The 24,252-nt window shown below is 39.0% G+C and overlaps 3 protein-coding genes across 3 annotated transcripts; 1 reads left to right on the top strand and 2 right to left on the bottom strand.

Moving 5' to 3' along the window:
• Positions 1–49: 49 nt before the first annotated feature.
• On the bottom strand, positions 50–13,115 carry LOC134673674 (CLIP domain-containing serine protease B4-like). The gene is made up of 8 exons (XM_063531687.1): positions 13,007–13,115; positions 12,069–12,190; positions 5,363–5,498; positions 5,181–5,240; positions 4,656–4,816; positions 2,897–3,008; positions 1,702–1,879; positions 50–1,129 (listed from the first exon to the last, which is right to left on the bottom strand). Exons 1-8 carry the CDS (start codon positions 13,080–13,082, stop codon positions 883–885), a joined length of 1,092 nt encoding a protein of 363 aa, XP_063387757.1. The 5' UTR covers positions 13,083–13,115; the 3' UTR covers positions 50–882.
• Positions 13,116–13,625: 510 nt separating this feature from the next.
• On the top strand, positions 13,626–15,201 carry LOC134673231 (serine protease inhibitor 77Ba-like). The gene has a single exon (XM_063531183.1). The coding sequence runs from the start codon at positions 13,654–13,656 to the stop codon at positions 14,965–14,967; it is 1,314 nt and encodes a 437-aa protein (XP_063387253.1). The 5' UTR covers positions 13,626–13,653; the 3' UTR covers positions 14,968–15,201.
• A 1,463-nt stretch (positions 15,202–16,664) lies between these two features.
• Positions 16,665–19,841, bottom strand: LOC134673637 (uncharacterized protein C6orf132 homolog). Its single transcript, XM_063531637.1, has one exon. It carries the CDS (start codon positions 19,839–19,841, stop codon positions 16,665–16,667), a length of 3,177 nt encoding a protein of 1,058 aa, XP_063387707.1.
• Positions 19,842–24,252: the final 4,411 nt, after the last annotated feature.

Raw genomic sequence — 24,252 nt, 5'->3', positions numbered from 1 at the left:
ATCAAAAAGGGACTTCCACTTGTATTACAAGTTACAAGCTTTTGATAAACAGGGCACTGATCTTCCGAATTTCTTTGTTGATGGAAAACGTTGAATGAAGTTTGGCTTGAAACTACAAAGAGTTTATATATTTATTTATTGTTTTAAAATAGACATAAATAAATCATTATTTTTCTATGTTTCTAAATGTTGTATTATTGTACTGACACTTTTATCTGCAATCAGCTCATGACTAAATTAGAGAGAGCGTACCTAATACGTGCAGGGGATTAATTATTTCCGTGCAGTCTCGTGTTTTGGCCTGAAATTACAACAACAAATTAATATCAAAATTAGGCGAAGCGACATCATAGATCACGGAACTTGCTTTTTTTAGACTGTTCGGATACAAACTGTAAAATAGACCAATGCTTATGTATATAATTTAATAAAGTACACCATTACTATTTTAACAATACTTAGCTATTGAGCCATTAACAAAATCGTGTTTATAAATAATTCATTACCTTCCCCATCTTCCTTCCAAAGTCTAACGCTATTCTGATATACGGTTTTATCGTATTCAAAATCCACGCCATCTACTTGGTGGAGTAGACTTCAGGAAAAGGCGTGTCGTAACGGTTTGGTCCGTAGGTATGACACGTTACGTCACGGTTACGGTCCCCAGACTGATCCCACACCATTAAAGCGGCTCTGGAGAATACAATCCAATCTATGGATGACGGTCCCATGTTTTTACTCAATTTAAGAATAACTGGATAAAAACTGGACAGTAAAATAGATTATCAACTTAATATATATAATTTAATAAAGTTCTTTTAATAAGTCATTAACAAAATCGTGTTTACAAATAGTTCATTTCCTTCCTCGCCATCCTTATACCTATGGTTTTATCGTGTTCAAAATCCACACCATGTATTTGGTGACGTCAGTATACACTTTAGGGTAAAGAATGCCGCACCGATTGTCTCCGGTCGACACGATGCCATACTGGATAAATCGATCACGGTCCCCAAATCGATCCCACACCATTAAAGGGGCTCCGGCGAACCCTATACAGGGACCCTTGTGGTCGGCGCTAGAGCAGATCTTGTTGACCATGTCCTCTCCTTCGCGGTCTTTTAAGACTCTGGAAAAGAGGACATCACATTATATTTTCACTGCAGAATGAATCCTCATGGACCCTCTAATTTTCAGGGTAGGAATGTCATTTACGTAAGGCTCAATGTGCCATACATTTTACACTTACACTCCATTTCAATGGGATGGGAACCTAGTTCATAAATCAAATAATATTGCATTTATAAACCGAAGTAGATGTCATAATATGTAATTACTAACAATTTTAATTTTATGGATAGGATGTATGTCTGAATTAAATAAATGAATTGAATTGAGTAATACTAAATAAATACACTAAATGATACTAAATAAATGACAAAGCCCTCTAATGCGTGAGACTTGATTCGAATTAGCCCCTACGTGTCAGTTTCGGCGCATCCGTTTCAAATTCTCGAATATAGGCAATCTTTGGATACATCTATGGTTCTACAATTCTTGAAATGTTTCCCAGTAACATCAAGATGTTACAAGATAAAGATGATAAGATATCAAGATGTGTTGTTAGCAAGCTTCGAGAGAAAAATCGAAATCAAAGGCTAAAAGAAAAATCGACTACAGGAGTTAGTTGCTCAATATTACCTTTTGTACTGCTCCCAGCAGTACTGGGCAGTGTGTACGGACACGTTGACATAGAGCAGTGTGGCCGACTCGTAGCTTTCCTCCGATTGCTCTCTGTGGGCGACGGTAGCTGGCTGCCCGACTATATTGCGGTGTCGCATGGACGGGGTCACCGGCAAGCAAATTGTGCCATCGTCGTCTACAATAAAAGAAAAGAAAAACGTTTACTATAATACAAAGAGGATTATTCCCACTAGTTACCACCACCACCACTAGTTAGAAAAAAATTCCCAGTTGTTACCAGTGGTAACTACTGGGAATCTTTTTCCCAGCTTTTACCACTGGTAAGTAACTACTGGGAAAAATAATTCCCAGTAGTTACGACCAAAATTTTGTTAGAGTTAAATAAATCATAAATCATTTATTTTTCGTGATAAACTTAGTGTACATACAGAAGTAACACGGAAGGCTTAATACTAACATAATTACAAATTGTTTACCACGAAATGGGCTCGCCTCAGCATAATGCTGACCCGAGAGTCGGCGCTGGTCTTCCGGCGAATCCATTTTGGTGGGCCACGTTCGCAGCTGTATGGCACGGCCTCGTAGAACTGAACGCAACCACAAATACTAATAAAGACAGTATACTCGTAAATAGTATAGTATAAATAAATATAGGGTGATTTAGAATTACCTAATAAAATTACTTGAAACATTATCTAAATGGATTATTAAAATTATCCTTACATATACCTATTATAAGTATTATAGTTTTTGTACTAGTATCGGTTAAACTGTTTCAATATTTTTGGTCACTTTTAAGGCAGTTTACTAAAACACTAAACGACTTATAATTATTTAATTTAAATCACTTATTATACTATACTAATGATACTGTTTTTATTAGTAATTAACTCTAACAAAATGTTGACTAAACTGAGTTGGTGGTAACTACTGGGAATAATTTTTCCCAGTAGTTACCACTGGTAACAACTTGGTGGAAACTAGTGGGAATAACCCTGCAAAGAGAAGAGAGTAAGCAGTAATGTGGCTTTCCATCATTCCATCATCAATAGAAGGATTCTTATGCATATGGAGCATAATCACTCTTTCTAAATACAAAATTAAATGTGACGCTCAAAAGTAAAAAGGATGAAAAATGCTTTCTCTAGGTTTTTGAAATGACACATCATTTTAGAGAGCATAAGAAACATACTGAATGATAGATTCACAGGATTTTCCAGCCTCAGTAGTCCGATGTCATTTCTTATGACTAATGGCTTGTGGACGTACCCCGGATGAGGAATAGCTTCTTCTATGAGTCTGTCCTGAAATAAGAGAAAAATTTAGAAGTTAGTAATTAGTGAACTTTAAAAGTATAATTATATCGTGGTTGTCGTGTTAACAGACCACGTATCTGGGGGCACGGCCGTGCCCCCGCCAAGACGAGACAAAGGGCAAAAGGCAGTGCATATCTTTTCTCGGCATGTTTCGTCGTATTTTCGAAACCTCGTAGTTTCGGCTAGGATAATGCTAGAGAGCTGAATTTTGTATTATACTAAGTAGTTAGTAGACTAATCAAAAACACCAAGTTTTATTAGGCTACCTATTATACTTAAAATTTTATGGATATCTTAATTTTCATTGTTCAAACCATCGTGTCATAGAAAATACAGACTACTTCCTGAAGACCTATGAGGTTTGAAATTTGGCATGTAGACATAGGTCTATATGCAAACACATATGGTCACGAGAAATCTGTAACTTTCGCCCTGCAACCCCTTAAAATGGGGGTACCTCAAAATACCGGTAAACCTAAAAACATTTAGTTCCTGAAGTCCTAGAATCGTGAAGTTTTGTGCAGTGATCGGAATGATAATAAAAAAAAATAACAATAAAAAAAACAAAAAGTTATTAAAGTCCAGTTTTGAACCAGGTTCTCGTAAACCAGCCAAGTAGCGCCCTCTATATTGTCACTGTTTCTTGTCGTAAACTTTTCAAAACCTTACTTACCTTACCTACAACGGCTACAACCAGTTACAACTAAAGCTACAACTTTAAACACAAGGGAGGTTCTATGAGCTATTGAATCTTGCGAACATAGCTTAAATAAGTAACCACTACATGATTACGCGCTGATCTACAATGACTCCGTCATTTAGTACCAAAAACTGAATAGGTATTCTACCTAGTCAAAAAACACGAGAACACAAAATTCACAAAACTCGGTTGTGAAAGCTTAATCGGAGACCTTCGTTAACGCTTGACGGGTGATTAAAAACAAGTCCAATTATCAATAATTATGTTAATGTTAATAACTTCTAGAAACTAACAATTTATAATACATAAAATTCCTGACTTATAATTTAGGTATATAGGCCCTACATAGATGGCGCTAGCAATACGTAACTTTTATAAAAACCTAAATGGTAAAATGTTTTAAAACATGTTTTTAAATTATGCCTGTTTATAGCTTTAGTTTATATTCACTAATACGTGAATATTTGGACATGGAGGAGACAATAAAAATTATATAAAACAAATATAAATACACATGTAGGTATATATCTTGAGGAAACTTCAGTATAATTTTCAGTACAGGATTCCTGCTCCGTCTTTGTATTCAAACGCTTTGATACGTCGTCTCGTGCTTCTGACTCTTACGGAGACAGCTGGTATTATAGAAATTTGGACTTTAAATTTCAGCCTGAAAATTATTTAAAATAACCAGTTGATAGTTTGGTAATGGAAACATATAGTATGGACATATTCACGTTACTTACTTTTCATAGCATCTATCATCCAGATATATTTTTTCTTTTCGTTTGGCATTTGTTGATATAAAACATTCGATGCTGCACTTTCTCGCTTGCCAAGACTGTCTGGACTAACTCATTCGATTTAGAATCGTATCTCAACTTATAAATTTATATATATTAATATTAAAAGTCAGTCTCGTGAGTCATTATTTGTACCTGTATACTAGCTTCACATCCGAACGAAGCTCCCTGGCAGTCCAAGTGCTCATAAACTCGTATCCTCACACTGAACACATGGCCTGTGAGACATCGGGCCGAGGTCAACACGTAACGCTCATTGATGAGGCTACCAGCGCACAGGAACTGAATACCCTCAGCTGGAATAAAGAGTTAAAGATTGTTTAGTCTCTTGGAGAAACGGGTCCTAATCCCTTATAATTCCTTAGTTCCTTTACGAAAGTGAATGCTCTGTTCAATCCAAACACGAGAGGAAATTAGGCAATAGGTATAGGTATTAATCCGGTTTCCTTATCAAATATCGGTTAGCCTTCATCGAAAAGCGATTAGTAAATAACAAATAGGTATTCTGTAAATAATACCTAACCTAACCTAACCTAAGTTCCCAGAACTCATTTTAGCGGGGTTTGAACCCCGCGACCTTCGCTTTGAAAGTCGAATTACCGAGTTAGTTCATCAACGCTTAGTTCGGTACTTCTTCATAATATTTAGTGCAAAACTCACGTGTTTTATAGGATATGAAAACCATCCATGGATACTCGTACAGCTTCAGCACCGGAACCCCTATAAGCAAACGGTTACAAAGTAGGTTTAATAAGTTTAAATGTTTCCACGCCAGCTGTTAGCTCACAAACAAACAAACAAACAAACAAATATGTTAACAAATATGTTCATATAAACTTTACCGCCAGCGATTTTGTCTGCATAACCATCTTCCTCCCCGATGCCACAATTATCTGATAACAGGAGAACGTTTGGATGGTAATGAAGGGTGTTCGCCATTGCGATTTCCACTGCAGCTGTCAGCTTGGCACAGCATATCTGGGAATTATAGGCAACATAACATGGGAAAACAATACCATGGACCGTAATATTGTTTTTTCACAATATAGACGAAAACCAGATAATTATTAGAATAACGTAGAGAGCAGTTATTTTTTGACACAATTTATCTATACATATAATAAAGCTGTAGAGGGTCGAAAGTCTGTACATGGAAGATATTTGACAAAAAGTTGGCTGGGGATACTTAGAATCGATAATAGAACACGTTCCAACAGTTTTTAGAATTTTTGTCTGTTTATCTGTTTGTCTGTTTATTTGAACGCGCATCACGTGAAAACGGCTGAACGGATTTTGATGCAAACTTTACTAATCTGTCGAGAAAATCTCCGGTCAGGTTATAGGCTATAAAAATTTAACCCTTAAAAGGGGAGGGTAACCACAACACTCGCTTGATTTAAGTTTGCCTCTGAATCTTATGGCGCTACTTAGGAAGGAGGGGCAAACTTTTTTCAAATATGTGCTACCACTATTGAGTACCCTGGTAAACTAACAGATAGCGCTGAATTTAATACGTAGTGACGTGAATAGCCACCGAGGAAGGTTTTTGCCAAATTAACTCTAAGTTTAGATGAGGGGGTACGGACATCAACAAATTTAATTGAATAATTATGTCGATTTAATAATATACAACAAAATTAAACGACAGTAAATTAATTACCCCTCATTGCAAAGTGACATCTTTTTACAACTACCCAAAAAAGAGAGAGAGAGAGAGAGTGTATTGTGTTTTCAGCGTTTGTGTTTGTATGTAGGTATATATTTATTTATCTGAGTTTCTTTATTACACCTTAACTTCTGAATGCCTTAACCTTGGCCCAACGTACGTGCCACGCTGTACGCTTACCAAAGCCGGGCGCCGAAGGCGCCCTCATAGTCAAACCTTCGGACCAGTGCCGGATTAACCAATTACCACCACCACCACCATGCATGGCATGGCCATGGGGGGCAGCAAAATGCCAGGTTGAAAAAGTAGAACAAATTTTAAAATTAGGGACAGACACATCGTTTTTACCGCACGATTTTTTTTAGCTGTCCAAAAGCTAATTTGCGAAAATAATGGCGCGTAATTCTTTGGGAAACAATCGGTAGCAGTAGAAGAGTCGTGATTACATGCATACGTTCGATTTCAACCCACTCTTTTGCGGTTCGGCGTTAGGTCTTATGCGAGGCCTTCTGCCTTACGGCAAAGTTGATCTTCTGCCTTAAATACACTTGGGCGTGGATCCAAATCCAAGCTTTCCTCTTTCGCAGCTGGGCCTACTGCCTTGCTCACACTTCGCCAATTCAATTCAGTTGGTCAATTCCAGGCTCTGCTTTCTTGCATCTTTTATGCATGAAAGAACCTCGCTGAAACCCTTAAATATCGAGCCCTATGCGAAGCTAGGCTGATAGAAAACTGTCCCATCCCTTCTTTGTATGAAATCCTGGATTCGCGCCTGGTTGGAACTAAAAGTAATATTGCGTTTTTTATATCGGAAAATTTTCGCGCTCGCTTCGCTCGCGTTTATAATAACTTTCTAAGGTATGATAAAGGTGACATTCGGGTGGCGTCTGCAGCAGCATTACTCTGTTGCAACGTTACTGTCAATTTTCGTCATAAAATGATGTGACTGATTTCCATACTAAAAGTAAAAATGTACAACTGTCTATCATATTGCGTTTTTATATCGAAAAAAATTATTTATTAAAAATTAATTTATTAAATTACATTCTAACCTAAGATATGATAAAGGTGACATTCGGGTGGCAACTGCAGCAGCATTAGGTACTCTGTTGCAACATTACTGCTGCGGCACTGTCAATTTTCGAGATAAAATGATGTGACTGATTTCCATTCTCAGCTGTAATGCGGCAATGAACTTCACTCAATTTACCAAAAAAAATAATGTAATCTTAATGACCCTAAGGAGAGGGGGCACCATGGTCTAGAAATGCTTAGGGCATCAAAATATCTTCGGCGCCCTCATACTAAGAGAGACGTACGTGACACGCTGTATGGTTACCAAAGCCGGGTGCCTTCGGCGCCCTCATACTCAAAGAGTCGGTTGTAGACCGACGTACGGGACACACTGTGCGTGTTCCAAAGCCGGGCGCCTTCAGCGCCCTCATACTCAAAGCGTCGGGAGTAGCCCAACGTACGTGGCGCGCTGTACGCGTTCCAAAGCCGGGCGCCTACGGCACCCTCATACTAACAGTGTCGGACGTAGACCGAGGTACGTGACACGCTGTACGCGTTCCAAAGCAGGGCGTCTTCGTACCTCCTACTCATACTAAAAGAGTCGGGCGTAGACCGACGTACGTGACACGCTGTACGCTTGCCAAAGTTGGGCGCCGAAGGCACCCTCATACTCAAATGGTCGGGCGTAACCCGACGTACGTAACACGCTGTACGCTTGCCAAAGTTGGGAGCCGAAGGCACCCTCGTACTCAAAGCGTCGGGCTAAGCCGGGGGGCGCGTGGCGCGCTGAATGCGTTCCAAAGTCGGGCTCCTTCGGCGCCCTCATACTAAAAGAGTCGGGAATTGCCCGACGTACGTGGCGCACTGCACGCGGTCCAAAGCTAGGCGACTTCGACTTTCTCATAGGTACTAAAAGAGTTGGGCGTAGTCGGACTACTACAAATCGCGCTCTAAAAAGTATGAAACAATAAGATAGAATTATTTTAAGAAATTATCATGCAGGAAATTATAAATGTTATAATTTTTTGAATAAAAAAATACAGCGTAATGTAATTTACAATTTTTTATATATTTAGCAGCTTACTGACACAAACCGAATTCCACGCGGGCGGAGCCGCGGGCACAGCTAGTATTTAATAAATCGAATTGAACTAAAATAAGGGGTGCTATTTAATCGATCTGCAGAATATTCCTATTTTGATGAACAAATAAAAACTTTTTACAAAAAAAAGAAAACCGACTTCAAAAAGGATGAAATAAAATATTATCCTTTTTAAGTCTATGCGTTACCAACTGATATGTTTGAAGTCGGTGCCAAGCCAACTTTTGAAGCATACCATGATTTTGGTGCGATTCGATAAGGATGTACGTTGGATTGCCTTACAATGAACGTACTTTCTGTAGGTACAGTCGACGTTAAAAATATGTTTACACTTTTCGTCTTATTACAAAGGAGTAAGGTGCAAAAGTGTATAATACATATCTTTGACGTCGACTGTACCTAAGAACACACCTCAGAACACACGATCAAACCTTCTTGGCACAGTCCGTACCATGTTTGTCGGCACGCAAGCGTGGGATTGGGACTGAAGTTATTTCCCGTCCCTTATTCAGAGGACTACATTTCAAAATATAAAACAATTCAAGGAATTTACGTTCTTGCCAAATTTCACCTAAAGCGGTTCAGTTGTTTAGCCATGACAAGGCGACAAAGAGGTAGACAGAATTACTTACACATTTATAATAGTTCTAATGGTACAGTTCTAATGGGATTTATAGTCATAAAGCTGATTATTTTTGACGGGTATTCTTTACTACTTGGCTTGGCACCGACTTCAAACATATCAGTTTGTAACGCATAGACTTAAAAAGGATAATATTTTATTTCATCCTTTTTGAAGTCGGTTTTCTTTTTTTGTAAAAAGTTTTTATTTTTCCATTTTTAGTTTTAACGCATTGTTAAGAGCGCGACGCGTGAATGAAAAACAACATCATGATTAACACTAAATTCGTGTATCTACTTTAATAAATATGTAATCTGGAATTTTCTCGAGTCCGTCTGGGAAATTATAATTCCTGTCACTACACTAAATCCATCCTCCGCCCCGCCACTGACCCAATCCCTCAACCTCCCCCCGATCACTCAACCTCATAGCGTATCAACCCCTGATCCATGTACCCCTCGGCCCTGAACCAGCACCCCTTCAACCACCATTACCCGACCCGTTAAACCCCGGCCCCTTAACTCCTAACCCTAACCCCCGATCAGTAGCCTTACCAGCTTACCAAGAGTTTGACATTGATTTATTCGCTAGCGTGTGTGTAACTTACTTTCTTTGCATCTCGCTCGTACTGGCATATTAGTGCGAGCGAGATGCATAAAAAGTAAGTTACGAAGACGTTAGCATCGCTAACTTAGCGAATATGTCAATGTCAAACTCGTGGTAAGGCTACACTTGCACTACATCAAATTGGCGGTGTTCGGAAGCAAATGCTCGAGTTACTTTAGAAAACACCGAAATCACTTTACACGTGCCTTTAAAAACTGAGGAGTTCCCTCAATTCCTCATGGATTCCATCATCAGACCAGAACCAAAAATAATACTGAAACACCTTGGAGGCAACTCCTTCCAAACAAAAAAAGAATTGCTCAAATGGGATCACAGGTGCCGGAGTAATCGCTGAACATACTACATTTAATAAATCATCATCATTATCATCAAAACAATTATCATCATCAGGTCTACTTCATCAAAGTGGTGGTTTTCGGGAGAAAATGCTCGAGTTGCTTAAGAAAACACCCAAATCACCATGCATGTGCCTTTAAAAATTGAGGAGTTCCCTCAATTCCTCATGGATCCCATCATCAGAACAGAACCAAATTAAAATGGGACCAACTCGGAGGTAGCTCCTTTCAAACAAAAAAAGAATTACTCAAATCGGACTACGGATGTCGGAGTAATCGGTGAACGTACATAGAAAAAAAAATAGCCACAACCGAATACAGAACCTCCTCCTTCTATGAAATGGAAGTCGGTTAAAAAATATATATGGTCAGCAGAAATTGATACTTGGTAGGCAAGTATTTCTAAACCAGTTCGCAATTAATGTCATACTAAGCTGCTATAAATTGATTTGGTTGGCAAATTAATTATTTGAGCGGCAGTAAGCGATCCACCATTAATCTAATTTTGGAAAGCAATCAGTGGGTAAGCGAATGATTTCATTTTGGATTACAATTTAACTGATCCGCAAAAAATGGTTAGCTGAAAAATCAGTTGATCAGCAAAAACCCACTTTTCTAGCAACAGTTGGCTTCTGTGAAGGTCGCAGTTCTAACCTAACCTAACCCACTTTTCTAGTAGCAGTTGGCTTCTGTGAAGGTCGCAGTTCTAACCTAACCCAACCCACTTTTCTAGTAGCAGTTGGCTTCTGTGAAGGTCGCAGTTCTAACCTAACCTAACCCACTTTTCTAGTACCTAGCCTGGTCTGCGCCGCGCATGTCACGTGGTCTGATTCCAATCCGCCCGCAACTCTGCTGATTTTTCAAATCAAATGTAATCCACTTTATTATATCAGCTTACCATTCCTTTAATATGCATACGTTTCAATTAAACTGCTTACAGACATTATTTTTCTGCCGACCAATTTTTAAACCTTGCTGATCAAATAATAATTTTGCGGACCCAGTATTTATTAAGCTGATAAATTATAATAAAAGCAGACCGATATTGGTTTATAATGTTGACAGTTTGTGAATTATTTGCTGACCATGAGTTGTAGCTCGATTTTTATTTATTGCCTATAAAATATTTGTATGCTACCCAAATGATTTAATTGCTATATTTTTTTGCAGATCAATTTTAAAAACAGCTGACCAAATAATTAGTTCCCTAAAAGAAGTAGGTGATTTGACCGTGACGTCACTTGTGAATGTGCAGTTGTCATCACTACATAGTATAAAACAAAGTCGCTTCCCGATGTCTGTCTGTCCCTATGTATGCTTAGATCTTTAAAACTCAGCAAAGCATTTTGATGCGGTTTTTTTTAATAGATAGAGTGATTCAAGAAGAAAGTTTTTGTATAATCTGTTAACCCGTGCGAAGCTAGTAATATACAATATACATTAAATAGTGGCTAATCGTTCCAACAGTTCGAAAAACGAAACTGATTTGACTAGTAGGAAAGTACCCTATTACCTTCGAACTCTTCGAAGGTAATATTAGTGAAACAAATATAAGTGTAGATACATCTCACCCATCATGTAGGTGTAGGGTGTCATTAGGAAGACTTGACATAGATATATTCTGCTATGGAATGTGCTTCGGTTACCTGCCCAGAAATTAAAGTATGATGTCCTACGTATTTTTTAAGGCTTGGTAACATGTATGACACCACGGTGCCGCATCCACATGTAAGATTCATTAAAATTAATTATTCGAAACAAATTTAATGAAATAAAGAGTTGAATAATCATTGGCAATCTATAATTTAATAAATTTAAAAGTAACGTTATTGATAGTTGACCTTTGTAATTGAAGGTAGTTTGAAGAAAGAATAAAAGACGACTGGCATGGCGGTTAACGGGCATTCGGTTACGGGCAGAGGTGAAGGGAGGACGATTGTGAAGTGAGGTAATTGGAGATTGAACTGTAACGGAATATTGTGATCAGGAAATATATTGTTATTATGTAAGAAGGAATTTTTATTATACACATCAGGGCTAAAACCGCGAAACTCTGTCACTCTAAATACGTCTTCATTGGAGTAATTTGCGAATTTCGGTTTTCACGGTATGCCTAGGAATTTCACGATATGCCTGATCTTACGATCGGCCGCCGACATATACAAGATCTAATTAAACTCACCTTCCGTAGCTCGGCATCGTCTAGCCCGCAGTCGGCGTTGTCAAGCTGTGGGTACAGAGCCATGTCTGTGGCTACCACGGCAGCGGGACATGATTTGTAGCCAATGCAATCGCTACAGTTATCTGCAATGTATTTTAAATAATAAGTACTAAATGTATACATATAGGTACATTCTGTGCGTGAATCATGGTGCAAAGGAATTTAAAAAAAACCGGCCAAGTGCGAGTGGGACTCGCGCACGAAGGGTTCCGTACCATAAAGCAAAAAAAAACGGAAAAAATGCAAAAAGAAAACGATCACCCATCCAAGTACTGACCACGCCCGACGTTGCTTAACTTTGGTCAAAAATCACGTTTGCTGTATGGGAGCCCCACTTAAATCTTTATTTTATTCTGTTTTTAGTATTTGTTGTTATAGCGGCAACAGAAATACATCATCTGTGAAAATTTCAACTGTCTAGCTATCACGGTTCGTGAGATACAGCCTGGTGACAGACAGACGGACAGACGGACGGACGGACGGACGGACGGACGGACAGACGGACAGCGAAGTCTTAGTAATAGGGTCCCGTTTTACCCTTTGGGTACGGAACCCTAAAAAACTACTATCATGTGATTGTTATAGCCTATTCATTAATCTTCTGGTGCTTTATTTCATGAACAGTGTAAAATAATTGATTTTAAATACAGTCAAATACCCTATTCGAGGTTCATGCCCGTTTACGCATGATGCTTAACGGCCCTTTGCGATAGAATAATCCTACTTACCTTACCTTTCTTTAGGACTAGGAAAGACTCGATATTCATCGCAATACAGTATCACAGGAAATATTGGCACATAACACAACACACATTGTTTTGTTGTCATAAACTTGCTATCAATGCCTAAATGGCATTGTAAATTATTAACTTTTAATCATGTTTAATCTTAAAACTTACTTTTAATAACTATTGTGGTCACTCGACCACAAATAAACCAAATAAACACACACACAAAAGTAACTTTGAGGCGCATTTTCTTATAAGTTAGGTAGCGGTGTATCGTATCAGTATCGTCTTGATGATCTGGAACTGGTTAGCGTATGATCCGGTTTAAAGTTTATAAATACATACATGTAAGAACATGTGATATGACATGGGCAAGGCAAGTATTGATGTTCTAATTGTATGGTAATCCGCAAACACTAAGGTAAAAAACATGACCGAAACTAATAAATTTTAAATAATATGGAGGCCACTTTTGGGGGGTAATTGAGAAAAAAAAATTTTTTTTTCAAATATATCAAATGAAAGAGCTCATTATAGGAATCTCAAATAACCCCCCCCCCCTTTATCTCCGAAACTAATGGGTCTAAAATTTTGAAAATAATACGCGAAATAGTTCTTTACCTATAGATGACAGGAAAACCTATTAGAAATATGCAGTCAAGCGTGAGTCGGACTTAATGTACGGAACACTTGGAACGCGAGTCCGAGTCGCACTTGGCCGGTTTTTATGATATTATTCATTTTCCTCAACACTATGCGAATCGTCAGTGTGTGAGTCAGTCGCCTCTTTTATTGATCATCGGGGAACTATAACAAAAATGTACCTTTTTAAAAATAATAGAAAATATCTACTTTTAAACACAAAGTTTAAGGTAGTCAGTATGTTTATAATTATACTCGAAATGTGCGCGTGTTTTGTGCTGTGTTTAGGGCAGAATAAAGTTAAAGAACCGCAATATAAAATGAATTTAACTAAATTCAGTGACTCGACGGGCAATTTTTCAATAGAGTTGTTATATCACGTGGGCGAACAGCAAGAGGATCAAAACTTCGTCTTGTCCCCGTTCGCAGTGTGGACAACGTTAGCGGTGACTTCAGAGGGTGCAATGGGCAAGACCCGTCAAGAACTGCTCTTCGCCTTACGGTTTGACAGAAACAGCCCAAGAACATCAGTTAGGTATTACTATCAAGAAATCGCGCGATGGCTTGTCGTCAACAGAACGACGGCCCAATTTACGAAATTCAACGGAATATTCATGGACAGGGATGAATGGCAAGGAATTGAAGATAGCTTCCGTCAAATTGCGGAGAAGATTTATAATACAGAGGCAGTTAATTTAAACTTCAAAAACAATGCCGCAGCTTCCACCATCAACCGAGCTGTATCTTTAACTACCGAAGACAGGATTCCTACATTAATTGATGAAAGTCATTTGAATAACACACATGTGCTTATCACCAGTGCTGTATATTTCAAAGGGCAATGGAGTTCGCCATTTAATGATACTACAGTTAAACGAGATTTCTTTAACAGTATTGGAGAGAAAATTGGTGAAGTGAACATGATGTATAATAGACACACATACCCGTTTGCTAATATTAGTGAACTTCAAGCAAGTGTGATCGAGTTGCCTTACGGTGTGGAAAACCATATGTCTATGATATTAATGCTGCCAAACCCTGGTATCACTCTAAAAGATATGTTCTTAAACTTCCTCAAAGCGAATCTTAAGACAGTATTTCAAGAGCTGAGAGTCTCTCAAGAAGAGCGTGGTGATATTGAAATAGATTGTTTCATCCCACGCTTCAGAATTGTTTCAAATTTTGAATTAAACGAAGTTTTGAGATATGGTTCGGGAATATATGACCTATTTGACCCACAGAAAGTCGTCTTGGGTAGGTTAGCCCGGAGGCCCATTCGTGGTACAAAGGTCATACATAAAACAGAAATTGATGTTACTGAAGAAAGTACCACCGGTGGCACACCATCCGTTAATACAGCTCCAGAATTTACAAATGATAGTAAAGTTATAACATTCGAAGCTAACCGGCCTTTCAGCTATTTTATTGTGGAAAAACACACGAACACTATTGTTTTGGCAGGAGTTTACCGAAAGCCTATTTTGTATTGAGTTATGAAAGGAATTTGAATATCAAAAAGACCCAAATAGTCATGGTTATTAAAAAAACTACCCTGATATTTTACTTTAAGATATTTGATCGCATATATAATGAATGAGAGTAGGTATTAGATATTAATTGAGACCTTTTATCATATTTTTAAAATTTTAAAGAACCAATTTAAAATTTTACCGCTTTTTTAGATACAATTCATATAGCTCTACGAATATAGAAGTAATGTTCTAGATTTTTTGGTTGTTTGTTTATCTACCTATCAGGTATCGATGTATACTTATCCGCATTTCTCGGGGTTCCCCAGCCTTTAAACATTTGTGTAATTTCACATGAATCAACTGCCCCATATTCTTTTGTTATTGTACAGTCAGCAACAATAGTTGTTAAGCGGGCCAGGTGTTCATAATGATCTTGACACGACTTTATTGTTAAGAGAATAAGAGCGCGTCAATTCATGCGCGTAATTTTGAACACCTCGCCCGCTTAGCAACTTCTGCTGCTGACTGTATTTCAATTCGACATAAGATTCGGGCCCACATTTCTCTGTTCTTGTCAGAGGTTCGTATGCATCGATACCTCCTTTCAAAGTGTGTGTGTGTATTACCTGTTGTTTTATCTATAAGTTTTGTCACGAATAAAAACATTCTATTCTATTCTATTCTATTCAAAGAAATATTAAAATGATAAAAACTGTTGCACACATTTATAGCGTTTATTTTGTGATTAGTATATTTTCTTATACCTCAGCTGCTACTTCAAGAAGTAAGTAGGTACCTACCTAGTTTATGTAAAACTTAATGTACTTACATATGTTTGCAATAAGAAATCCGCAACGCAGGCTTCGTCCGGTGGCTACAAATGCAAATCAGCAACATGCCTCGTCCCAAACATACCAAGGATGATATCCGCAACAGGCTTTGTCATTATAAAACAATTTATGTAATAATACTTTTATTAAACAATAATAATAAGGAGGCATAAGTACCTACCGTCAAGTGGAGTTTCTGGGGACAGGTGGGGAACATAAAACAATATTTTTTACTACGAACTACTATTAACTAGTTGAAAAAATGTACCCAGACTGGTAAATAAATCCTGATTGTAAAAAATTACTACACTGCTGTCAGCCACGTTCATACATACAAGGTGTCCAGAAAGGGTATCGGGTATTTGTTTTAGCGCCATATTCGAAACGGGGCCACGAAAGGGAGCGGGGAGGGGTTCGTGGCGTGCGCCATTTAGTGGAGTTTTCGCCACGATGGAACAGTACTCGCAACGTGGTTCGCGGTAGTCCCTCAGTTCATGTGCAAACGCCGCGGGAACAGGCGGCAGACTGGTAAGTGGCTGTATTGCAGGGAATCGTCTGACAATTTATGGTCAAATCCAAAAGGCCACTTGTGAGAAAAAGGCTCTTAAAGACCTTTTTTGCTATGGCTCTCGAAATAAGGTCGTAAATTGAACAATTTTGAATACGAATCTGCAATAATCCAGAAAATTAAAATTTTTTAATTGTGGCCGTATAGCAGGCACACGGCGAATTAGTGAGGTCACCTGACGATATTTTAAAACACCTCTATTTTCAATCGGTCAAAAGTAAAGAAATAATAATAAGGAAGTATTAACGAAAACCAGAAATATAATAAATATGATTTAATTTAAACTAAGATCACGTCACAAACAAGCTTATCACTAATCACTCGCCCTCAGGAATGTCTCCTCTATGGACAACGGGTTTCTTTTTCCTGACAACGCGTCGCCGAATCGGTTTGGCGTTGCCAGACACAGGTCCTGCCTCTACTGCAGGTGCAGGCGTAGCTTCTTGCAATACTTGCGTTCCAGGTGGATAGTTCTCTTTTCCTGTCGTTGTTGGCTCTTGACTCACTGCTTCAGTCTTCGTTGCTTCCTGTAGTTGCACAGCTATGCTGTTATGTCCATCATCCTTAAGCGTTATGGTCGACCCGTCAGGATTGCTAGACTTAAACGAGAACGTTGAAGCGGGAGTGGCCTCTGGTACTATAATTGGGCTGTTGGCTAAGGTGTCCTGGCTGTTGAAAGTCGGTCCAGAAGGATATGGCATTGGAATTGTGGGATTTGGCATAGCGATTGTAGGGCTTGGCATCACGTTTGTTGGGGAAGGCATAGGACTTGACGGGTTCTGTTTGATATGGACATCCCCAGGGTTCTCTTGAGGATTTATTGCGCTTGGAGACAGATTAGTCTTAACGCCGTTTGGAAGTTCATCAGAGTATTGATATACGCCGTCGCTTGTTACTTGCTTGTATGAGAAGGAAGAAGAGGCTTTGTCCTTTTGAACTTCTGGCGTTCGCGAGTTGACCATCGGAGCTGATGGTCCAGTATGTTTATGCTCCATGAAGTTAACGATTGGCTGACTGGGCGTAAGAAGCTGATTCTCTTGGCTTGTAACTTGCTTGTAAGAGAAGGAAGAAGGTACGGTGTTCTTATGAATTTGTGGCGTTCGCGAGTTGATAATTGGAGGTAGAGCTGATGGCCCAGTATGGCTGTGCTCCATAGAGTTGAGGGTTGGCGCTGAAGGTGAATGAGGCTGATGTTCTTGACTTGCAACTTGCTTGTAAGAAAAAGATGAAGGCGGCGATGCTTCCATTGCTGCTTGAGGTGCTGATATGGGTATAATTGGGGCTGGCACAAATGGTGCTGGCATTGATTTAATTGGCTTGTGTTCTACCACGTTGATAGAAGCAGGTGGAACCAGCGTTGCCAGAGTTGGCAAACCTTGATTAGGTTGAAGCATCGAGTTGACTTTTTTTACATCTCTTACGGGGTCTTCGACATTCACAACCGTGAATGGATTAGGATTGGTATGGCTGATCTGTTTGTATGAATAAGTCAGTGGCACGGGCGCTAGTGGATCAATTACGGCAAAAGGACTGTCAATATGTACTGCGGAATGAGCACTATCTTCATCAATGCACCCTTGTACCGGGGCAGGGGCTGGGCTCAATGGCGGTGGAGGAGCGAATGTGTCCACAACCGGTTCATCAACAGGTCCAACTGGAGGATGGCCTCCCTGCACGCTGTTCACCAACTTGTATGAATATGAAGCAGAAACAGGCGTTGAGGGCTTAACAGCATTAGGATTTACCGGGTTCATGGGGAAAGGACCACTGTATATCGGAGATTCAAATACACGAACTTTGCCTTGTGGGAATGGCGTTTCCATGTTAGCAGGAGGAGGAAGTGGTTTACCTTGTTCAGTGGTTAAACTAGATCCACCGTAGCTTGTCACGGAACCGTCGCTGTTAATATGTCGGTAGTTAAAGGAATTCACTCCTGATGCTATCGGTACATTCACTGGCTGAATTGGTGGAACGCTCAGAAATTCTGTCGGAACTGGAACTGCAAGGAGAGGTGGTCTGTTATATTTGGCCCCTGCGGCCACTTTCTCTATTCTGTCGGTAATATACGGTGGGGGGATCGGGTGGGGCATCCCATGCACAACTATTGCAGGACTCGAACCTTGTTCTTCAAACATACTCGATCCAGTGTAAGTAGTCATTTTTCCGGCTCCAATTTGTTTGTATGAAAATGAACTGGAAGGAGGCGGTACACCTGGTGAAACAGAAACAGGCATAGGATTATATTCAACTACATTAACCGGTTCAACTGGAACACCTCCATCAATGCTTATTCTGCCGTCGGCATATGCGTGGCTAAAAGAATATGCTCCATGACCAGTTGGATGTCTAAACGGATTGTTCTCCGGTAAACCGGGAACGTTCATTGGGGTGGTAGGTATTCCATTATCCGTGACTATCACCGCGCCATTTGCTCCAGATGCTAAATGCGTAGTCATTCCACCATTGACGTCCATTTGTAAATAAGAATATCCTGTAGGTACTGGTGGCACAGGCCTTACCACTGCGGCATTAATAGCGACTGGTGTTGGGGCAACTTCTAGATAGGGCCCTCTAGGATGAGATGCGATTGCAGCTACTTTCTCGATTCGGTCCATTAGAAACATAGGGGATGGAGGGATTCCTGTTTCAGTGACCACTACTGCTCCTGGTTTCCTAAATGTTGGAGACAATCCCATGTAAGATGTCATTTTACCATCTTGTATTTGCTGATAAGCGTATGTAACGGGTTGTGCGACTTCTGTGACGAAAATTTTCGATACTTCCGGCAGTACTGGAACTGGCAAATGCACAGGAATTTTTCTAACTCTATCAATGATGAACGGTAGTGTCTTACCACTCTCTGTCACTCTCACGCCGTTCCCTAACTCCAGGGAGCTGGTGTGAGTCGTCAGTGATCCGTCTTGGTTTACCTGCTTGTACGAATATTGGGTTGGAAATACTGGGACCTTTGGGGGCTGTACCAGAACTGGAACAGGTTGAAAAGGGAGAGTGACAGCAGGCGCTGCGCATGGCTTAATTGGTTTTACAATGACCTGAGCCTTGGAGGGTAGTAGACCTACTTCTTTTAGTACTTCTGCTTTTCCGCTCAGAATTCCAGATGTTAATAGATTCTTGACTCCTAAGAGCGCGTTGTAAGTTTCGTTTAAGGTGCTGGTGCCGAGATAGGATCCAACGATGCCTATATGTGAATTTGGCGGTATTTTCTCGTAGATAGCTGGTTCGAGGGTTCCCTTGGGGACAGCTTTGATGACGACGTCGTTGAAGCCAGGGATGCTGTAGAACTTGACGTCAGGGGCTTCGGGCTGGGTGCAGTTAGGCTCGTTGCAGCTGAACAGTTTGTTGATGATCAGGTCCTTAATCTGGTGGAGGTGGCGACGCGGCCGGTCTTCCGCCAGAGATGCGGCCAACCATGCCAGAATTATACACTGAAAATAAATAATATCATTTATTAGCTTTATGTTAATCTTCTCCATGATCGTTTTTCTTTATATTAATTAAAACAAAGAGTTATTTGAAGTCTTCGATGGACAAAAAATAGACCCAATATTTAATTGCTGCCGAGGGATGAAAAACAGGCATTTTCTAACTAAGTAGATACTTCCTGAGGCCTGGCAAAAGGTCTAAATCAGAAATGCCTGGTTCCACCGAGTACTACGCATAGTACTTTTCTCGAACATGTGAGGAAATACAGTAAAAATATTATACAGTGTGGAAAGATAAGTCGGGCCCTGGAGGGAAACTACCTTAAATCCTTAAGCTGGCTCATTTTACTTAAAGGAGACATTCCTTTATTTAAAAAAACCGGGCAAGTGCGAGTCGGACTCGCGCACGAAGGGTTCCGTACCATAAATCAAAAAAAAAAAAAAAAAAAGCAAAAAGAAAACGGTCACCCATCCAAGTACTGACCCCTCCCGACGTTGCTTAACTTTGGTCAAAAAACTTTTGTTGTATGGGAGCCCCATTTAAATCTTTATTTTATTCTGTTTTTAGTATTTGTTGTTATAGCGGCAACAGAAATACATCATCTGTGAAAATTTCAACTGTCTAGCTATCACGGTTCGTGAGATACAGCCTGGTGACAGACGGACGGACGGACAGCGAAGTCTTAGTAATAGGGTCCCGTTTTACCCTTTGGGTACGGAACCCTAAAAAGAAACAAAACTGCATTCAAAGATTTTTCTTTTTTTCTTCAATGTAGCTTGTCTAAAAAAATCTTGAGTACTAAATATTAGATTTTATGGATATTTTGTATGAAAGACGAGTGTAAGACCTAATGTTTCTTGGAGAAATGTTATCATTAACATTAACTGTATTGGCTAGTTGAATAAAATCGAGTGTTATTTTTTTGAATTTTTAGTCGGTTCGAGTCCCGGGCGAGGCAAACGAATTTTATAAAATCTTTGAATGCAGTTTTGTTTCTTTTTAAAAATAAATGGATGTCTCCTTTAAGTAAAATGAGCCAGCTTAAGGATTTAAGGTAGTTTCCCTCCAGGGCCCGACTTATCTTTCCACACTGTATATTTAACGAATTTCTCATATGTTATGTTACACACATGTTCCTTCCGTGAGTTCAAACCTCCTCGACGCTCAATAGTAGTAATGATTCTAATTAAGAAATAAATACAAAAAGAGGATATAAGATTATGTCTAGTATTTTGGACGTTCCCGAAATAAGGGAATAATAAATGTTAATGAAATCAGAATACAGGCCCTTGTTTTTAACCCTTACCCATATTTGACAGGTGAATATGAATGTCATACTACACAACTTCTTCCAACCAACCTAGAATAGAGTCGGCCCAACCCGCCAAGCATTTGCTGCATGGCATTTGTAAAGACAAAGTGTAGGTAATAATGTCGTTATAGTGTTAAATTTCTATGAAAATAATAATATGGCGTTTATAATGATACTACCTCACTTTGTTATCTGCAAGTCGGTGCAAATTCACCTTAGACGGACTCTATCATGGCAAAAAACTGTCAGTCATTACATAGAAAACTATATCAGATCAAGTTAAATGTACGAAACAGCATATTTTTCGCGATTGCGAAGCTGACCCCATAGTGACAGTTGTTCAATATCGCCTAAATATTCACCGGGGAAGGTATATCTAAGTGTTGAATAATCCCTGTAGAGGTGATACATCTCCATGCCGGTAATCTCCAGGTCGATCGGGTTAAACGCAACTATGGGGTTATTACATCTATTATTTATTTCTCGAATACGATTGATCGCAACGTCCTAGGTTAGCTAATACGTTTTATTTCCAAGTAGCTCAGGCTTTTATCATTAGATGACGGGAGCTCATGTAACTCACGTAGTTTTAAAACTCAAATAGACGGAAAAATCCCATAATTGCATTTATCCCGGTCGACCTTATAAGTGTTCGGTATATATCAATGCCGGTAATGTAAGGCTAGGTTCACACGGCTTAATTTTTTCCCGTATACCGTATACGGGATTTTATCGAATACCGTAGTGAGGTAGTGACAGCCAAATTTGTAAGGAAACGTTCGCACGGCGTCTAAGTGGGAAAGCCGTCTAGCCATCTGAACGATTTTGAACGTCTCTATACAAATTTTGCTGTCACTACTAGAGATGCCCCGAATAGTGAATTTGGCCGAATACCGAATATCGAATATTCGGCCCCTCTCTCGACCGAATACCAGATATTCGGCGACCGAATATTCGGCATGACATGCGAACATTTTGAGTCACAATAAAATTATAATGAAAGTTTTCATTTCGTTCGCTAACAAAGCACAATGTTTGCTAAGATATATTTTTATGTTGAAGAGAATCAATTAATGTAGTTAAAATCAATCAAATCAGACCCATGATTAAAAATAAAATATTTTGGAATCAACAAATGCTCAAAAACGTGCCTTCGTATTTAACTACTTTTCAAGAATACATATTAAATATACCTAGATTTTAATTATTTTTTTGTGTATTTTTTCTTTTAGGTAGGTCAACAGATATTCGGTATTCGGCCGAATAGTAGGCAACATTCGGCCGAATACCGATTATCGGCAAAGTGGCCGAATAGGCCGAATACCGAATAGTTGCCGAATATTCGTGGCATCTCTAGTCACTACGGTATTCGATAAAATCCCGTACACGGTATACGGGAAAAATTAACGCCGTGTGAACCTAGTCTAAATCTATAGGTAAAAAAAATATTTATTATTTACTTAATACTTACATTAATCACCGCCAACCGCATAATTCCACTTTTCACTGTTCACTGACCCCTCACTCAACACAAACTAACTAAATAATTTACCCATCGCCCCTTTTGTACCGAAGAAAGCTAAAAGTAAATTAACTAATAACATATTATAATCACTTATGATTCAACGCTCAATACATATACAATAATCTCATCTAATTAGAAGGAATTCCACTAATGAGTTTTTACGTATAATAATGAATGATACGAGATAATGATTCAATATTTATTTATGTATCGTTCTTAGAATTAAGTTATGATTAATGGAAGACTTTGGTACATATGACTAGATTTTGAAATAAACATGTACCTACTGCAAAGTTAAACAATAATATTACTAGTAAAGTCTGTCTTGAAACTAAGTATGTAAACATACATAAATTTCAGTTTATAAACTAAAAATATTTTACAAAGTAATTTTCTTATAAGCTAAACAAATTCTACAATTTTCACCAATTTAAACTCAAATTTTATAATGCTCTTTGAACTCACAGTAAGTAATTGATTTATTATAGTAACGTTTTGATTGCGTTAGTTTGGTTGCCTATAGAATGTCCTAATCGGCTAAAAGATACTTTAGGTCTGGATTATTAGACCTTCTTCTTCCTGGCGTTATCCCGGCATTTTGCCACGGCTCATGGGAGCCTGGGGTCCGCTTGACAACTAATCCCATGATTTGACGTAGGCACTAGTTTTTACGAAAGCGACTGTCATCTGACCTTCCAACCCAGAGGGGAAACTAGGCCTTATTAGGATTAGTCCGGTTTCCTCACGATGTTTTCCTTCACCGTCTGGATTATTAGACCCTAGACAGAAAATCGGTAAAAGAAAAGAGTTAAGGTGAATGATTACACACACAGGTACATACAGAAAACCTATTTATTGATCAAACGAATGAGTGAATGTGAAATATCTTGAGGATACTTTTTGGACAATCTTCCAGTTGGCTATAAATTTTAATCTGTTTAATTACCTATATTATCTTAACGTTCAAGAGAAGCATGGCAATTTGCTATGTATCCTAGTAGTAATACATTTCCATATAAGTTACTTATTATCGGCATGACAAAAGAATGCCTACTTACTGTTTTCAAAATTCTGCTCTGGGGCCTTATTCGACAAGTGACTTTTGACGTCTCGTGTTGAACTTCCGTTGAATCTGAACAATCCTGTGTCAACATTTTATATAGCAATCCACAGTTAGGTGACAACCAGACCAAACCATTATAAACCTTAAAGTACTAATAAAACAAAGTTGGTATTTGTTGGATTATTGGTTATACCAAAGGCATCCGCACTTGATGAACATGCGATTCATTCAACTGTTGAATTGAAGTGGACGCGAAATCTGACAGTTGTACAACTGTCAGTAGGTACATGTCGAATAGGGGCCCTGGAGTGCGACAGTTCACACATAAAGTTCACACATAGTGCATAATTGTTTTCCTTCGTATTTTCTCGGAAACGTTCGTATCTGTCATGCTACTTCAGTCAATCTCAGTACTTTTTGTACCGAGACTGACTGAAATAGCAAAACACGTTTCCGTGAAAATACGAAGGAAAATCATTATGCACTACATCTGTATATGATCTTTCTATTTGCACTGGATATTTTCGTGACGACACAGAAACGGTACAACATCTTATATTC

The sequence above is a fragment of the Cydia fagiglandana genome, chromosome 18 (genome assembly GCF_963556715.1).
Source record: "Cydia fagiglandana chromosome 18, ilCydFagi1.1, whole genome shotgun sequence".
NCBI classification, from domain to species: Eukaryota; Metazoa; Arthropoda; class Insecta; order Lepidoptera; family Tortricidae; genus Cydia; species Cydia fagiglandana.
This window is presented reverse-complemented; position numbering and strand designations above follow the sequence as displayed.